Source organism: Sorex araneus, chromosome 6, assembly GCF_027595985.1.
Source record: "Sorex araneus isolate mSorAra2 chromosome 6, mSorAra2.pri, whole genome shotgun sequence".
In the NCBI taxonomy this organism is placed as follows: Eukaryota; Metazoa; Chordata; class Mammalia; order Eulipotyphla; family Soricidae; genus Sorex; species Sorex araneus.
In genome coordinates, this window is record NC_073307.1 from 113,620,496 (window position 1) to 113,638,653 (window position 18,158).

Below are 18,158 nucleotides of genomic sequence, written 5' to 3' on the forward strand. Positions count from 1 at the left end.
TGACACAAATACAGAACAGATCTCTTAATTGATCTTAAAATTCTCATTATATCCTGGGGAGACTATACTAGCTTTTGTTTGATGTCTAGTTCCATTACTTCATCTTTTAGAGCCTCCACTTCTTTATCGATTAAGTGAAGTTTTAGTTCATTTTAAACACTCAAATATTTAAAGATTCAATGAATTCATATGGGAAGACTGCCTGGTGCTTACCAATCTGTTGTCCTTACTATATAGTAATGATGATTGTAGTCTCTTGATCATTGTGTTAAGTCTTAGGAATGGGCTTAAATAAGAATGCCCCAAAGAGGGCTGCTATATTGCTTTCTGATTCAAGAGATGGTAAATCATAATGCCTTAAAGACTAATATGCATCTAAGATTGAGTAAATTGGGACCAATGACATAGTACAGCAGTTGTCTTGCTTGTGACTGATATTGCCACCAGCTCAAATTCCCAGCACCACATATGGTCCCCTGAGCATAGAGCTGGTAGCTGTTCCTGAGCACCACCAGCTGTGACCCACTCCCCACACCCCCAATAAATTAATAAAATACAAACCAAAGGAAATGAACAGTAAAAATAAATGAATAGGGGCTGGAGTGATAGCACAGCGGGTAGGGTGTTTGCCTTGCACGCGGCCGACTCAGGTTCAATTCCCAGCATCCCATATGGTCCCCTGAGCACCACCAGGGGTAGTTCCTGAGTGCAGAGCCAGGAGTGATCCCTGTGCATCACCAGGCATGACCCAAAAAGCAAATAAATAAATAAATAAAAATGAATAAATAAGGCTAATATTTTTAGAATCTTTTGATGCCCATAGAAGTGTATTTCAGTTGTCTGAAAAAGTCACTTATAGCTAAGATTTCTTTTTTCTTTTTTTTGACAATGCATCTTACTTATTCTGTTTTGTTTGGCTAAAGGGTTTATATATTTATTCAACATAAAAAGACGGGGGAAAAAGAAGTCCAAAAGTTACCGAAGAGTAGTTTAAGTGATTTATGCTTGATTTCTAAATGCAACGTGTTTATACACAATCGAAAACTCAAAGCATGCTTATACAATCATGTGCAACTTCACAATTTAGTAACTCTGGAGAAATGCAAGATGGAAACAGCCCAGGGTACCTGAGACTGGTATTTATGGACGAGTACACACCCAGCGCCCTGTTTGAATATTACAGTCACAGTCCACTGATCTTGCGTGGCTTCACTTGCTCCCAGTGGATAACAGTCCACAGTTGCTGACAGGGTATTTTGCAAATCCTGGCCAATAGCAATTTTAAGTGCTGTTTCTGGTAAGGTAACTAACCTACTATGCTCCAACCCAGCTGTAACTAATCCCCGCCCCTTACTCCCCCCTCCTCCAGTGTAACTAACTGCCCTGGGGGACAGAGTCCACACCACCTGTCTCCATCAACACCACACTGGAGCATGTGCTGCCATTTCTAAGAGCAGAATTTTAATCTTAGAGGAGTGCAAGAAATTCCAGATGTGCCTCAAAAAAAGAAAAAAGAAAAAGCCCATTCTTCCTTCCAAAAGAGGGTACTGAGGGGAGCAGCAAGAGTGCTGGGAGGTGGGACTCGGAGGACGGGGGCTCGGAGGTGTCCCTGGCTGTCACCGTGCCCTTGGCTTCAGTATCTTGCGTGAAACGGGGGCAGGCAGCTATGAGCCAACCCCTGGGGAGACCCAGACCCCCTCACCAGGCCAGGGCCCCAAGTGGTCCTGGCTCTGCAGCAGCTGCCCTGGCATGGAGGTAGGAGCTGAGAGACACCGCTGGGAGGAGGAAGCGGGAGCAGGAGGCAGCACTGCAGCAGCTGAAGGCACAGCTGGCCTGGGCCCCCGAGAAGAGCTGCCTGGGAACGCCACAGGCTGCATTTCTGCTGGACTCGAGCTTGCGAAGCTGGGCCCTCTTCCGACGCAGGAGAGCAAGCATTTTTCTGGTGCCCTCAGCATGTGTGGGGAGGAGAGTGGGGTGGGGTGGGGTGGGAGTGGGGAGTCCTGACTGCTTTTCCGTCCCCTCCCCTACAATTTTCAAGGTGATGTCAAATAGAACAAGACGTGCCGGGTGCCAGGCAGCGGAGCCGGAGCTCTGGACTGGCTGGACTTTCCGGCTCTGCGTCTCCTTCTCACACCCCGGTGACCCCCGACACCACACTGTGACAGGGGTGCTGGGGTGCCGTTTGCTTCAAGCCGGAGTGGGGAATGTGCTGGGGAGAGACCGTGGTGCAAGCCGGGAAACCCACACGAGAGGGCACAGCTGGGGAAATAAATTAGCTCCTTCCACAGCCCCGGCTCTAAGCCTCCCTGTCGGGCGGCACGGAGGCAGCCCCCAGCTCCGCCCTCCGCAGCGTTTCCAAGGACAAGCTCCTCTCCAGGCTCTCCAGCTCCTGCTGCACCTCCTCCAAGAAGCCGTCACTGTCGTACTCCTCCAGGGCCTCTCGGGACACCAGGCTGTCGCCATCTCCGTTCTGGCTGCCAGCGAAAGTCGGCTGGCACACATACACCAGGCTGTGGTGGCTGGGGAGAGAGGAGGGCTCGGGGTCAGAGGCGGGCACTGGCCTCCGCTGCTGACGGTGGTCTCATGGTCACTTCCTCCTGGAGCATCTCAACAGTCTTTATTTGGGAGGTTGGGACAGGGGGACGTTGACCATTCCTAGTGATGCTCAGGGGCTACTCCTGGCTTGCTCTGTGCTCGGTGTTGGGTGATCATGCGGTACTGGGGATCAGGCCCGTGTTGGCAGCGTGCAAGGCAAGTAAGTGCCTTACTTACCCCCTTGTACTCTCTCTGGTCCTCAATTCCCTTTGAGGAGTGTGCTAGGGCCTGGAGAGGCAGTCAGGGGAGGAGTGGGGGCACGTGCCTCGCTTATGGCTGGCCCTAGTTTTAATCCCAGACTTCACATATGGTTACTCAGCACCAGCAAGGGTGACTCCTGAGCACCAGCCAGGTGTGGGATGCCCAGAGAAGCTGAAGTCACTGTGGAGGACTAGACTTGAGGGTGCCCTCACACACCTCCCCGTGAGGCGGGTCCTCCTCACTGTGAGGGGGCACCCATGGGCCCTGAGGACCCAGGCTTGGGTTTACAGTGACTCCGGGCTGCTCCCAGCCCCCAGGGACCTGGTTCCTTGGTGGCAGCAGTCCCTAAGAGGGGTGAGGTCTAACCACTCATCAGCAGAATCTGGGGGAGCCCTGTGTGTTGGAGCCAGGAGGAAGACTTCTACATGCCCAACCACCAGGGTTCTGTGTGTGATGGGCACAGAGAATGTGACAGAGCCACAACTGAGGCTGCCCTCCTGCTGGCCTGACACCACTGCCTCAACTTCCCTCCATGATCCTGGCTCCCCTCTCACCATTCTGACGGTCATCTCCATCACTTCCGCAGGTCTCACTCAGCCTGGCTCTCCTCGTGATGGGGCTGGGCTCCCTCCCTGCCCTCTCACAGACACACACCCACCAGCTCATCCCCCTCTCAGGGACAACTTTCTCAGTGACAACTGTAACTGATAGAAATTAGGAAGGAAAGAAGGAAGGAAGGACAGAAAAGAGAGAAAGAAAGAAAGAAAGAAAGAAAGAAAGAAAGAAAGAAAGAAAGAAAGAAAGAAAGAAAGAAAGAAAGAAAGAAAGAAAGAAAGAAAGAAAGAAAGAAAGAAAGAAAGAAAGGAAAGAGAAAGATAGAAAAAGAGAGAGAAAGAGATAAAGAAAGAAAGAAAGAAAGAAAGAAAGAAAGAAAGAAAGAAAGAAAGAAAGAAAGAAAGAAAGAAAGAAAGAAAGAAAGAAAGAAAGAAAGAGAGAAAGAGAGAAAGAGAAAGAAAGAAAGAAAGAAAGAAAGAAAGAAAGAAAGAAAGAAAGAAAGAAAGAAAGAAAGAAAGAAAGAAAGAAAGAAAGAAAGGAAGGAAGGAAGAAAGAAAGGAAGAAAGAGAGAGAAAGAGAAAGAAAGAAAGAAAGAAAGAAAGAAAGAAAGAAAGAAAGAAAGAAAGAAAGAAAGAAAGAAAGAAAGAAAGAAAGAAAGAAAGAAGAGAAGAGAAAGAAAGAAAGAAAGAGAGAGAGAGATAAAGAAAGAAAGAAAGAAAGAAAGAAAGAAAGAAAGAAAGAAAGAAAGAAAGAAAGAAAGAAAGAAAGAAAGAAAGAAAGAAAGAGAGAGAGAAAGGAAGGAAGGGAGGGAGGAAGGAAGGAAGGAAGGAAGGAAGGAAGGAAGGAAGGAAGGAAGGAAGGAAGGAAGGAAGGAAGGAAGGAAGGAAGGAAGGAAGGAAGGAGGAAGAAAAAGAAAAAGAGAAAAAGAAAGAAAGAAATAGAGAAAGGAAACGATAATGAAATAAACAGAAAGAAGAAAATGAAGACAGAACTATAGCAGAAAAGTAAGAAAAAAAGAAAAGATTTAGAAAGGAAGGAGTAAGCATGTGTGCAAATAAGAAAGAAAGAGACAATGAAAGGAAAGAGTGAAGGAAGACAGAAATATTGGAGAGAAAGTAAGCAAGCAGGAAAGAGAGAAAGAAAGAGATAAATAAGAAAGAATGAAGGAAGGAAGGAAAAAAGGAAGAGGAGAAAGAAAATGAAAGAGAGAGGGGAAAAAAGTAAAGAAAGACAGAAATACAGAGAAAATGTGAGAAGGAATTGGGATGACTCAGGCACAGCCAAGGAAGTGTCTTTCAGCAACCCTGTCTGTCATTCCCACTTCTGTTCCAGGCCCCCACGGGCGGCATCTCACCTCTGCGGCTGGCAGAGGAGACCACTGGCACATGGGCACCGATCCAAGGCACCTTCAGGCTCCAGCTCCCAGGTGATGAGGTCCAGCAGCCGGCTGGCAGGATCGTGACACAGTTCCCCCTCCACGGGCAGTGGCATGCACACCGGGAAGAGCAGACCTGGGGCCAAGCATCATGCCGGAGTATTCAGCGCCAGGCAGGCAGACGCAACAGCAGGGAACAGGGAGAGGGGCCCTTCCTGCCACCTTCCACCCTGCAGGGCAGGAGGGTCCCCGAGAGCTGTCCTTGAGGCAGAGTAGGGGCGGGAGGCAGCACAGGAAAAGTTTCTCTGTTTTGTCTTTCCAGAAACACAAATGGGAAGGGAGAGGGCGGGCTCTGGCGTCAGGGGGAGCACTGAGAGGACCGAGCTTTGAGAGCAGGGCAGTCACAGGAAGAGGCCTGGGGTGTGGGCATGGGCACGCGCAAGCAGAGAGGGCCAGCTGCAAGCAACTCCTCTCCCGGTCTGGGGGCGTCCTCCCACCTGAGACCCGCTGTCCTGAGGGAGTGTGACTTTCCTTGGCGCCTCTATTGGGGTGGGGTAAGAGAGGGAGGAGGAGCGACAGAGACTGAGACGGGGCAGGGCAGGCGCCTGGTGGGGTTGGCTCAGGCAGGTGGTGCCCCGGGAGGCCCGCAGTGGGGCTGGGTACAGAGCTGGCCCTGCCCTGGGGCTCCCCTCACCTTTCTGGAAGGCGCAGCACAGCCCAGGCTGACAGTCCCTCTGGTTGTCACAGATGGTCCCGTTGCCCCCTTTGGTGGCCACTCTGGAGCAGTGTCCCCAGACACACAGCTGGTCCCCGCAGCACTCGGTGTCCCGGGTACAAGGCTGCAGCAGAGAGGGGGTGCGGCTGAGAACCCAGCAGGGGAAGCATGAAGGGGCGTGGAGAAACTGAGGCGGGAGGAGGGGCTGTGAGTGGGTGTCCAGGTGCTGGGCTGATGGGTGGGAGGGACACCAGGTGAAGAGACAGGGCGGAAGGTGGCGTCTGCTCCGGGGAGGGCCTCTCTTCCCGTTTGCCCTCGGCTGGCGTCTTGCCTCTGTCCTTTAGTACCCTAGCAGGCAGGAGGGGGCCTGCTCCCCCAGAGGTGCACCCTGACTCTATGTCTCAGGTTCCCAAACTTTGGGGCCCTTCTGACCAAAAAGGAGGAAAAGCTCTCGGTGTCTCCCTCAGCGCTGCCCCGACAGCCGACAGAAGGTGCTGCTCCCCAACACCCCAGGGCCCTGCGGGGAATTGTGACCCCACAGATGGGGGGCTGTGGGGGCCGGGGGCCTGCAGCTGCACACGGGAAGGGCAGCTCGGGAGCGTGTGGGGTCCCCCTGGCTGGCAGCAGGTGGGAGGGTCAGAGACGGCCACTCCCGACATGGGGGCCACGGTGGCAGTGACGAGCCGGGTCCTCCCAACACAGCTGGGCTGTGGCGTCACCCGAGGGACAGGCATGTCTGTGAGCCGACTGGCCTTATCTGAAACGCTTGTGGGTGGAGGGCTGTCTCCTCTCCAGGCTTTGCACTTCTCGGTGGGATGCCCCTGGGGAGGTGCCCAGCCCTCCTTCCACCCTGACTCTGGGGCCAAGTGAGCAGATGGCAAAGGACATGGCTGCTGTGTCCCTAAGGGCGGGGCGCCGCCCTGTGTGTCAGCCACAGGAGCCACAGGGCAGCGCCTCATCTCTGCATCCGGGGTCTGTCGGCACTGGAATGGGGGTGAGTGGTGGGGCTGCAGGCGGCTTCTGGGTCGACTTCTTGGTCACTCTGCAGTCAGGAGAGTATCCAAGGGGCCCTAATTTGTGAACCGGGGGGAGCCCAAAGGTGCTTCCGGGAAGCCTGGTGAGAGCCAGAAGGGGCCACTCACCGCCTCCTGCTCCCGGCACTGCTGGCACGTGGCCTCGAAGCTCGTGAACTGGCAGTAGCGGGCAGGGCCGCAGTCCTCGTCGATGATGCACTCCTGTGGGGAGCAGGCCCTCATCAGGGAGGGGGTCCCCGAGCCACGGCACGGCACCCCAGGTGCAGAGCCCCCCCCCCCGCTTTATCCCTGCCCAGGCTCCAAGGCCTTTGGGTTCCAGGACACCAGACTGGGTCTCAGTCTCCTCCTGGGCCTCACGTGCCCTGAGCACAGCCGGGCACAGCCGGGCACAGAGCCAAGTTATTGCTGCGGGCATAATAAACCCATTGCCATGGGTCCCGGCAGGAGCTAATGAGTTCCAGGTCCAGGAAGGAGCATGGCGGGAGGGGCCGACAGCTGCAGACCCCACAGGGCCCGCTGAGGACGGAGAGGGCAAAGGCCCTGAGACAGCACAGCTGCACCCCAGGGAACCTGCTGAGGTCAGGGTCGGGGCTGCCAGGCAGCAACAGCTTCTATGGAAGAAGGGTGTGCAGCTGCTGCCCCATTGGCTGAGGAAACAGGGGCTGGCAGGGAAGGTGCCGGCCTCCCCCAGGGCCCAGAAAGGAGGCCACACAGAGGCCACCTGGACCCCCAGTGACAGGCACAGCAGCTCCCGATCTGCCATAGGGTCAGGCAAGGAACTACAGCGTTGGAGGGGAAGGTGGCCAGCAGCGGGGTGCTGTGAACAGCCACTGACCCCACTAGAGTCTGCAGCCTGGGCCTCACACCCCCTCTCCCCACGGGGGAAGCACGCAGGATCCCCGCTGGGAATGTGGAAAAGGGCTCAGAGAGGTGAAGGGGACCCTCAAGATGGCAGGGTCAGTCTGGAGTTAGAGGTTCTCCCTCCAGTGCTGGGGTGAGAGGTCTCAGGGCTCTGGATCAGAGAAGACCTGAGAAAGAGGCTGAGGCAGGTCCCCAAAGCCCGACTGAACCAGAAGGGCCCGGTGACAGGGCAATCTCCAGCCTCGACCACAGCCCCTCAGAGAACTGGGACACAGGGACACAGAAAGTCTGCAATGTCATCAAGAAATTCTTGTGAATAGTAACTTAAAACAGCACATAAAGAAACCAGCTCTACCACAGACCAATGGCAGTCAAGAATAAAGCTCCCACCGCATATTTCTAGTCCCCCAAACATCACCAGACTTCTAAATAAAACCAAAAACACACCCAATCTGGAACAATGCTTGTATTCATCCACACATTCGTTTTCCAGCTGGGATTGATTCTGGAATAGATTCATTCTTGCTAGTCAGGGTCATGGGAGAAGGAAGCCTATGTCAGCAGCTCCGAACCCAACCCTGGACAAGACATCTTTCCACTGTAGGGCGTGCACACACACACACACACACACACACACACACACACACACACACACAAACTCGGGCTTACAACATTCACACAGACACACACAGACTCACAAACTCACACAGAAGCTTACTTACTCACACACATATGTACTCACACACATACACTCAATACACATACACTCATGCATACAACCTCACTCACACAACTACACCCTCACACAAGCTCATAAACACAGGTACTCACTCTCATACACTTACACACATTCACGCAGACACACAGTTTCTCACACAGACACACATTGACATACAAACTTACACACTTTCTCATACACTCATGAACACTCACATTCACACAATTCATGCACTTTCTCACATTCACACACTGCTCACACACTCACATATATACTCTTACACGTACACATTCACTCTCACATTCCTAAACATACTCTTGCACATACACACTCATACACTTACTCTCATACAGGCACATACACTTTCTCACACACATTCACACACATCCTCAGAACATACACACGATCTCACACATTCTCATACATGCTTTGCTCACATGGTCAGACTGGATATTTTTGCCATATAAATAATTTTGGGATAATTTTGCCACATAAGAATTTTGGCATGCACATCTGTAGGAGGCTGAGAAATCGGAGCCCCCCGAGAAATCCCTCTGAGATGAGACCCCATAAATTCCACAGAGGCAGCTTCACTGGACAGGAATCAATATATATATTGCATCGATGTTACAACAAAATGTCATTGAACAAAAGGACAATATTTGAGGATGTGTCACATCTCACCCTCTCAGGCAGGCCCTGACTTCACCTCAGGTCTCTAGAAGACACCAGGGCTGGCTCCCAGAATGATCATAAAACTAATAAAATCTTAGTTCTAAGTCCTCCAAAAGTGCCAAGGACAGCACATGGCCCTGAGCCCTGCACAGTACCTGAATGAACGTCCCTGTCCCCGCGTCTCCCCAGAGGCCTCTCCAGGCCCAAGCAGCTCCTCCAGGCGCTGCCCACCTCTTTGATCTAATCATGGAGGTGGGGCAGCTCAGTAAGCAGGGCCTCCCTCTCAAACAGGCCTCAGTGGCAGAGGCCCCGGCATGCCTGTCCGCCCCACTGCTGGTCTCCCTGGTGACCCAACTCAGGCGGAAGGAGCCCCAAGGTAAGGGGCTGAGTGGAGACTCCCCATTTGGGAAGTGCACAGGCTTAAGTCAGCACCGAGATGCTCCTTGTTTAAGCCCCGACAGCCTCCAGACACAGGCTCCCCTCAAGGGCCTCCGCCAGAAGCATCTCCACAATTCTTTCAAAGTAGCATAGCAAGGGGGGCGGGGGGCGGTCTGCAGGCCTGAGCCCCTGCTCTGAATGAGCCCATCTGTTGATGTATTGGACAGAATTGTGGGTATGAGAAGGCTCATAAATTTAACTGAAAACAGATCAAAAGAAGGCAGCCTAATTGAAAGGGAGACAAGAGTGCCAACCAACACTATAAAACAGAACTCTTTTGCCTCTTCCTATTTAAAAAAAAAAATGATGCTTGGGTCAGAGCCATAGTACAGTAGGTAGGGTGCTTGCCTTGCACATAGTCGACCTGGGTTAGATCTCTGGCATCCCATACGGTCCCCCAAGTACTGCCAGGAGTAATTTCTGAGTGCAGAGCCAAGAGCAAGCCCTGAGAATCACCAGGTGTGGCCCCAAACAAAAATATGTTTGTTTTATTTGGTCTTGGTAGTGCCCAGCACGGCCAGGCCCTGAGTCCTGCTGTATGTACCTCCCACCAAACACCTCTCTGAAATTATCTGTGTATGGAGATGCATGTTGTTTATAACCCAGTGATCATGGAGATGTCCAACAACAGGACAATTCTGCAGTTTCTTCATGGGAAATGCTACCAAGACACTGGAACAAATGAGATCACTCTTTATGTCTCCATCTCCACATTTGTGGTACATTCCTAAGTAATACAAGTCAGTGTAAAGGCCCCAGAACCCCACTTCTGTGGGCGGGCTTGTGTGCAGCCATCTCAGTTCACAGGGGACACACACCACTGACATGTGGGTGGATGAACCCGCTCACATGGCATCAAAATGGGCCATCAAAATGCTAATCATAAGCAATGAATTGGGAACCAGTGCAAAGAACACACAGTTCCAGAATCCTGAAGACTAGGAATGTTCACAGTACACTTCTTCTTCCAGATCTTTAATTTAAAGGGAAAAAGTTTTTTGAGCTAGGGGTCAGAGAGGACTGGAGCGATAGCACAGTAGGTAGGGCATTTGCCTTGCACATGGCTGATCCGGGTTCGATTCCTCTGTCCCTCTTGAAGAGCTCGAAAAGCTACTGAGAGTATCCCGCCTGCACAGTAGAGCCTAGCAAGCTACCTGTGGCCAAAAACAGTAACAACAAGTCTCACAATGGAGACATTACTGGTGCCCACTCGAGCAAATTGATGAACAACAGGATGACAGTGCTACAGTGCTACATACTTTGCATGTGGGAGGTCCAGAACCACCTGGATCGCCAAGCACCCCAAGTGTGCCTCAAAAAAACAAACAAAAAGCCACAAAATCACTGGCCTACAGAGCACCAAAATTCAGAATCCCGAATTTTGCTACCTCCTGGCGCTGTCCCTTTAGGCTACTGAGACCTCTTCATTTCCACTGAAAACAGGGCTGTTCTGGGTCCATTTCATAATGCTGTCGTGGTAGTTGTGTCCTGTCAATGGTGGCAAGGGAAGCCGTGCATCCCTCCTCCACCTGCTGCCTGGCACTCCGGGGGCATCCCTCCCCGCCAGTAGGTGGAAAGGCAGGTCTAAACACCATGGACGGTGTCTTTGCCAGTAATGCTGCGCCCGCGGCCCCAGCCTCTCTTCTGGTCCTGACCCGTCTCTCCTGGAGTGTTCGGTGGGCGAGCAATGATCTGCAACCTGGAGTCATGCCTGTATCTGAGCCGCCTCTCAGGGTCCTGCGTCCAGTCCTGCAGCTAATAATATGGCTGCTAGTTTGAGGGTCTTTCCTGGGGACCCCCTCGGGACAGGCGTCTATCATTCCTGGTGTCGAGGACAGGTCAAGTGTTCCCGCCTTCAGCAGAACTAGAGGACAAAAGTAGAGGACATGGCTTCGTGCCCACGCCCCCCAGCTGACCTGGACCTAGAGCTACGAAAGTCGAGCTTTCATTCTTTTCAATAACTTCAGGGCTAGAGGGACAGTCCAGTGGGTCAGGAGCTTGCCTGTTATGTGGTTGACGCTGATTGGGTCCTCAGCAGCCCATACAGTTTTCCACCCACCACCAGGAGTGAACCCAAAGCACAGAGCCAGCAATGAGCCCTGGACACAGCTGGGGGTGATCCCCAAAACGAAACAAAGTAGTCGTTCCAGCTTCTGGGGTTAGGGAGACAAACCAAAGGTCTGAGCGTAAGCTTTGCATATGAGAGGCCTGGGTTTGATCCCCAGCACCTTGTAATCGCCCAGGAAATGATCTCCAAGCCCTGAGCTGGGAGCAGCCCCTGAGCACTGTCAGGTGTAAACCAACCCCCTCCCCCCCAAAAAAAAACCCTAACTAACAAAAACACATAATACTAGCTTCTCTGACCTGTGCTCCTGGGTTTTACTCATACATGTAGGAGTGGTACCAGTTCCCCGTAAATCTCTCAACCTGACACAACATCCCCAAGTCAGCCCTGGAAGCTGAGACTCGGGGCAAAACTGGCGCCCATTACCACCATCTGCGGGGTGTCAGGGTTCTGGCCAGGTGGCCCCTAAAACAGGCTCTCTGGGGACGGGGAAGGGGCACAGGGAGTGTGAAGATGGTGCAAGGGGCTGAACTCATGCTCTGCCTGGTGTAGTCCCCTGGTCCTGAACCCCATGGGCGTTTGGACATCCTTGTCACTTAGGACCCGAGACAGCAGCCAGTCCCAGTCTCAGGGGCTATCCCCCACTCTGTCCCTGCTCCTTCTGCTCCTCCACCAGTGCTGGCCGCCCTCCACTCGGGGAGTTGGTTTGTGTCCTCTATATTTAGAAAGTTTCCGGCCCGCTCTGTGAGGCAGGGAGTGCGGAGGGGCCGCGCCTTGTCCCTCTGCAAAGCTGAGAGTGGGAAACGGCCGAGGAGCCATTCCAGATCCACTGTCCACTTCAGGCTTTATGTGAGGACTTGGGGACCCCAGTCCAGAGCACACAACACAGGGACCCTGGAAGGGGAGACATGGTGCTTTTCACATGGACGGGGGGCCTTCTGCCCACATGCTTCTGAAACCCAGATTCTGGAATCTTCTCCACTCTGGAGGCCAGAGGAATTGGGCACCCGTGGATGCTTTCCAGGAGGGGCCTTCCTCTGCCTCCTCTCAGGCCTAAGGCTCTGGAAGGAAGGTCCAGGGTCGGGATGGGGGACCTCCACTAACACAGAGCTTTGCTGCTGGCGCTGCAGTGTGGAGAGAGGGCCGGGGGGGAGTCCTGAGTCAGAGACCACCTTTGCACCTCTGCATGTGCCCACCTGGGCTCTCATGGGCTTTGATGTTTGCTGTGGGGTCAGGCACACACCCCACTCCACCCCCACTCCTCACCCCTAGCCAAGGCATGCCTGCACAGAGCTGCCAGTTAAAGAAAGCAAAGAGAGAATAGTCGGAGGAGCCAGCCCGAAGGCTGGAGCTGACTCATTGCATGCCCGAAATCCCAGGTTTGATCTTGGCACCGGAGTCCAGCCCCACCCCACTGCCCAGTCCCGCCCTGATCATGGCTGGCTGGGTGTGGCTCAGATGTCTTCCTGGCCTCAGTGGGCTAGAGCATGAGCCATGAGGTGCCACACTGCTGGGCTGAGCAATGCAGCACCATCAAGCACCGCGGGGGAGACCCATATGCAAGAAAGCAGGAAAGGCTGGAGAGGCAGTACGGAGGTTTAAGGCATCTGCCTTGCCTGAGTTTGATCCCCCCACAGTGTACCGTCCTCCAAGCACCACCAGGAGTGATGCCTGAGCAGAGTCAGGAGAAAGGGAGGAGAACATTACCCACAGGGACCTGGGGCTGGGACTGACCCCCTGAACAAGAGAGACAGGTGGTGAGAGGTGAGAAAGAACAAAGCAGTGGCATTTGGATCATCCCCAGAACTGCGGCCCCTGGGCCTCATCACTGCCTCATGGCCCCGCTCTCTTCCAAAGTGGGCAGGAGAGACCCCATTTTACAGATGAGGCAACTGAGGCAGGAAGCTAGAGTTGCTTTCGAGGCTGTGTGTGAGAAGCAGCGAGGCCAGCACCTGGCAAGAGGTCCTGATGGATCCCTGAAGACACGAACAGAACCAGGGACCCCACAGGGACATCAGGGTCCAGAGGGGCAGATCTCCAGCTCTGCCTCTGCGGATGGCAGGGTCCCTGAGGCTGTCGCAGAGGCAGGAGACTTAGAAGAGGGATTGGGGTGAGGGCCTGGGGGGGTGTTCCCCATCATTCCAGGGTTTCTATGGCAGCTTTTTCTCATTCCCCAGAGTCCTTGATTGACCTTAAAACAGGCCAACAGTAGAGGCCTATAAAACCCACATTTTCCTCCGACACAGCAAATTGCCCCCAGCCTCTCCTGGACACGCCCCGGAAACTTACAGCCAGCGGAAAAGGCAGGAGCCCCGGAGCAGCCAGCATTCAGGCCACACAGCAGGGAGAGGCTGGCCCAGAGGAAAACCCCCAGTAGGAGGCAGGCGCCTGAGCCAGTGAGTCCAATCCCGGCTGCTGAGGCTCCCACCCATCCCCTCCTCTCCGAGCCCTGTGGTCCCTGAGAAAGAAAAACACACCCAGCTGGGCTGGGCACTCCGGACAGGGGAAGACCCTCTCCCTGCCCACCAGTGCGGGCCACTCCAGAACAGCCCTGGAGCGCATCCTCTCCTCCTGCCCACTCTCCTTCAGCCCAGCCCAGCCCCGCCCTCTGGGGTTATCCCCACTCTCCTGACACCCACCAGGGCCCAGGGATGAGGCATGTTTCAGACAGAACCCTCTTTCTTCCCTCCTCCTGAGGCCCGTCTTGCACAGCAAATCAATTCCAGCCCCCAGCTCTGCCCCACAAGCCTCGCAGCCCCAGCATGCACCTTCTGGGGAACCAGCACCCACACACACCGGCCTCTGTGGGTGTCTCAGGATAGGGAGGGCTGTTGCTGCCCTCCATCCCTGGGGTCCTGGGAACTAGGCTGCCCCCCTCGATGCCAAAGGTGGACAAGCCCTGGTCACAATGCTCCCCGTGGGACAGGTGCCTGAAGCTCAGGGGAGACAGAACTGGACATGGGGCCTGAAGGGGCCGCCAGGTTGTGGCACCCGGTTCCGTAGCTGGCACTGTCTCCCAGCACGAGCAAGGAGGCCAGGTCCCAATGCCCAGAGCTCCTGGCTCTAGGCCGCACGGCCTGCCCCTTGTTTGAGGGTCTCAAAACAGGACTTGCAGAATTTGCAAATAAAACATACAGGATGTCGAGAGGCTGAAAGGTTGTGCAGGGGTTAAGGCGTTTGTCTTGCACATGGCTGACCGGCACCACATGGTCCCTGAATGTCCCTCAGGTAGAGCTGGGAGTAGCCCCAGCACCACAGAGTGTGACCCAACGCCCCCTCCCACCCCTACCCACCCCCAACTCTCTAGGACGTCCGATAAAACTTCAACAAGAAACTTACAGTCACAAAGAACCCTTTAGTAAGTATGCCTGCAATACTGCATGGGACAGACTTATACTGAAACAGCGCTAGCATTGCCCAGGTGTCCTGCGTTTTATCTGCCAACTCTATCCACGTGGGAAGGCTCAACAGCTGTGTTTCTTGGAAGACCGAGTGGGGCGGGCCTGGGTGAGAGAGAGAAAAGACAGGGAAAGACCAGCGGCTATGGGAAGCAGGGAAGCCTCAAAGGCATCCAAAACGACAAGGCAACAAGAACTCCTGCAAGTTCGCTCTTGACTGTGGGCCCTCAGCGAGGGCCAGGAGGGCCCCTGGGGTGGCCCCTCCCAGACACAGCTGCTTCTGTTGGACTTGCATTAGACGCTCTGGACTCCGTCCCGGGTAGAGAGCCCGTAACGGTGAAACAACAGCCAACACTTAGATCTGGTTTCCTGCGTGTCTGAGCTGGCCTGCGGCCTCCGCATCAGTCCATATGGTCACCACAGCGAGCCAGGGACCTAAGTACCGCTATCGCGCTTTCCACATGGGAGAGAAGCTGGAGTCACATGTCCAGAGGTACAGCCCGGGAGCCGCAGAGCTGGGGGCCCCCCCGGCTCCCACGCCAGCCCTACCCCCAGTGTTGGCAGGAATGAGTCAGGCTGTGTCCCACAGGGTCCTAACCCTGCCCCCCTGAGAACTTCCCTGGGAGAGGGTAGAAGGGATCAGCACAAGTGGGGCAGGGCCAGAACCCCAATTCCGGAAAGTCCCAGAGATCCTCGACTTCCACAGATGCTCAGTCTCCTGCTGTTCACTGAAGGCCAGTGCACCCCGCCCAAGGCCCCAGCTGCCCCCCACATTGGGGATGTGAAGGCTGGGTCGGGGGACCCACAGACTGAGCTGTGCTGTAGACCCTGTGGCACCCACAGCCTCCAGATCCCTGACTCCTCAAGTGAAAGCTCTGGGAGAAGTGCTTGGGGAAATGCACTTCAAAAGTGCTCCAAGGGGCTGGAGCAATAGCACAGCGGGTAGGGCGTTTGCCTTGCACGCGGCCGACCCGGGTTCTAATCCCAGCATACCATATGGTCCCCCGAGCCCCGCCAGGAGTAATTCCTGAGTGCATGAGCCAGGAGTAACCCCTGTGCATCGCCGGGTGTGACCCAAAAAACAAAAATAAATAAATAAATAAATTCTTTAAAAAAAAAAAAAAAAGTGCTCCAAGAGGGGCTGGAGCAGTAGCACAGCGGGTAGGGCATTTGCCTTGCACGTGGCCGAGCTGGGTTTGATTCCCAGCATCCCATATGGGAGCATGGAGAGCCACGAGTAACCCCTGTGCATTGTCGGGTGTGACCCCAAAAGAAGAGTGCTCCAATGAAAGTGCTCTGATAAAAGTGCTCAGGGAACCTTGCTCCAACCACAGGACAGAGCCACATTCTTGTCAGAATTCAGGGAACTGCCGTGGAGGCCAGGAAGAAACCAAGCCGACTTCTCTCCCTTTCTGCCCCTGCTCTAGTGAGGCACATGGAGGGGCTCAGCAGGCCAGGGGAGGGGCTGGGCTGCTCTCCTGGGGCGTCCTCACCGCCCCCACTGCAGTCACACCTCAGCCTCAGCACGGCTTAGGGACAGAATGGTGAGTTGAGTGGGCAGCCACCTAGACCCTGACCCTCAGCAGCTTCCGCTGCCACTTCTCCTGACACAGAAGCCTGGAGCACTCCCCTCGCCAGCCCACCTGCAACCCACACTGAGGGGAGGGGCCATGCCCTGCAGCCCCGGGAAGGGCCAGAGGCATCTGTGCACTTGGTAGAAAAATAAAGGGACAGTGATGACAAAAGGCCAGCAGGTGTCCCAGGAACCTGGTGTCCCCCACTTCCTCCTCTTCATGTCCTTCCCAGGGAGCACTGTGCCTGGGCTAAGGTATCTAGAGCTACCACTGGCCCTCAACAATATGGGCTTCCTCTCCTGCACCCCTGTCCTCTGGTACACCCCTCCCCGGGTGGCTATGAGCCCAGCAGGGCCTGAGTGGGTGCCACCATGCTGGCACTGTCGTGAGGTGCTCCCTCTCTCCTGCCCAGGGGAATCCCGGCTCTCTGGCTGGGGCACTCGGGGCTGGGAATGTGTGCAGAGAGACAACAATATCCATTCTCTGCATCTCAGCACTTAGGGGGCCTGGCCCGTCACCAGCGACACCTTCAGCCTGAGGACACGCTGCCTGCCTCTCACTGTCCACCCACCACCTGCCCTGAGGGCCAGAATGCTCTGCACCTTGCAGACCCCTACCAGCATAAGCTCAAGGAGGGGAGGAGGCAGAGCACGTCTAACACACCCAACCAATGCCCTGAGTTCAATCCTTAGCACCACCCCATGTGACCGCTGGGGGTGGCCCTACTGGCCGTCAAGCACTGCCAGCCTGAGTCAGGGTAAGTTTTTTCCAGCATGAACACCTCTCCCCCCGCCCCTCCCCCACACACACTGTCCTCGTACCCAGCCAGTATCCCTAGCAGCGGCCCCTATTTTTAAAAGGAGCAGCACAGGGTTTGGTCCCAGGCCCTTATATGGGTCCCCTTATGCGGTGCAGGAGCACCCCCTAACACAGAGCTAGAAGTAGCCCCTGATACCATGGTGTCAGCCCCTGCCCTCCCTTCCCGGGGGCAGGCAGGGGTCGGAGGAGCGCTTCTTGGGCTAGAGAGAGTACAGAGGCACTTGATTTCCATGCAGCCCATCCCAGTTTGGTCCCTGACACCCTTATGGTCCCTCTTGGAGCAGTCCCCAAGCACAGAAGAGCCCCCAGCATCCCTGGGCGTGGCCCCAAAGCCAAGCGAACAAACCAAAAGAAGCAACACAAATGTCCCCTCGCAGGACAGGATCACCTTGCTTTCAAATTAAGATACTAACAGGGTTCGACCTAGCCACACCTGCCCAGCTGAGCCTGGGATCCATCACTTCCTTCCTTCTACTCGGGTGGTAGAGAAAGAGGAAGGCAGGAGATGGGGGCGGGGGAAAGACGGGGTCTCCCGGGAGCAAAAGCACTTGCTTACGCTGCTCAGGACTCATGCAGAGCCAAGGGAGCACGGAGGAAGTTCTTGTGGTCTGGCTCCTTTTGATCTTCTCCGGCCCTTGCTGCATCTTTGTGGGAGGGCGGGGGTGTCCCCTAGTTCCTCACGCCATCACGTGAGTGGGAGCACTGACCCTTCAGATGGGCTCTGCTCAGGACAGCAAGTCACGCATGTGGCATGACCCAGAAGCCTGACATCTGGACGCGGCGTCTCTCTGGCGCCCCATTTCTCAGGATGGGGCATTCTTGGCCTTGGCGGAGAGAACTTCGGGGGGTGGGGGGCAGCCTTGTCTTTCCTCTCTGTGTCCATCCCAAAGACTTGAGGACAGAGGCGGGGGAGGGGGCAGGAAACTGGCTCAGGGTCACTCCCAACTCGCTGAGCGTCACCCCCTTCCCCCCTCCCCAGTGTCTGATCTGTGTGTCCTTAGGCTAAAGCCCTGGGAGAAGGCGCTCCGGGGAGAACCGAGTCTCTCCTGGGTGTGAGGAGCAGGAAGCCCAGACGCTTGTAATCACCTCTGGACCCCACCATTGAGCATGGATGCCCCCCCTCACCATTTCTGGA

At 54.9% G+C, this 18,158-nt stretch overlaps 1 protein-coding gene across 5 annotated transcripts in view; it reads right to left on the reverse strand.

Moving 5' to 3' along the window:
• Positions 1 to 985: 985 nt before the first annotated feature.
• Positions 986 to 18,158, reverse strand: part of DKK3 (dickkopf WNT signaling pathway inhibitor 3) — a 48,600-nt gene continuing 31,427 nt past the window's right edge. For all 5 annotated transcript variants that reach the window (XM_055142904.1, XM_055142902.1, XM_055142905.1 and 2 more), the window contains exons 5-8: positions 6,584 to 6,676; positions 5,421 to 5,565; positions 4,706 to 4,862; positions 986 to 2,519 (exon numbers count right to left, since the gene is read on the reverse strand). In XM_055142904.1, the coding sequence (XP_054998879.1) occupies positions 2,297 to 2,519; positions 4,706 to 4,862; positions 5,421 to 5,565; positions 6,584 to 6,676 (618 nt within the window). In that variant the 3' untranslated portion in view covers positions 986 to 2,296. The remainder of the gene's footprint in view (positions 2,520 to 4,705; positions 4,863 to 5,420; positions 5,566 to 6,583; positions 6,677 to 18,158) is intronic.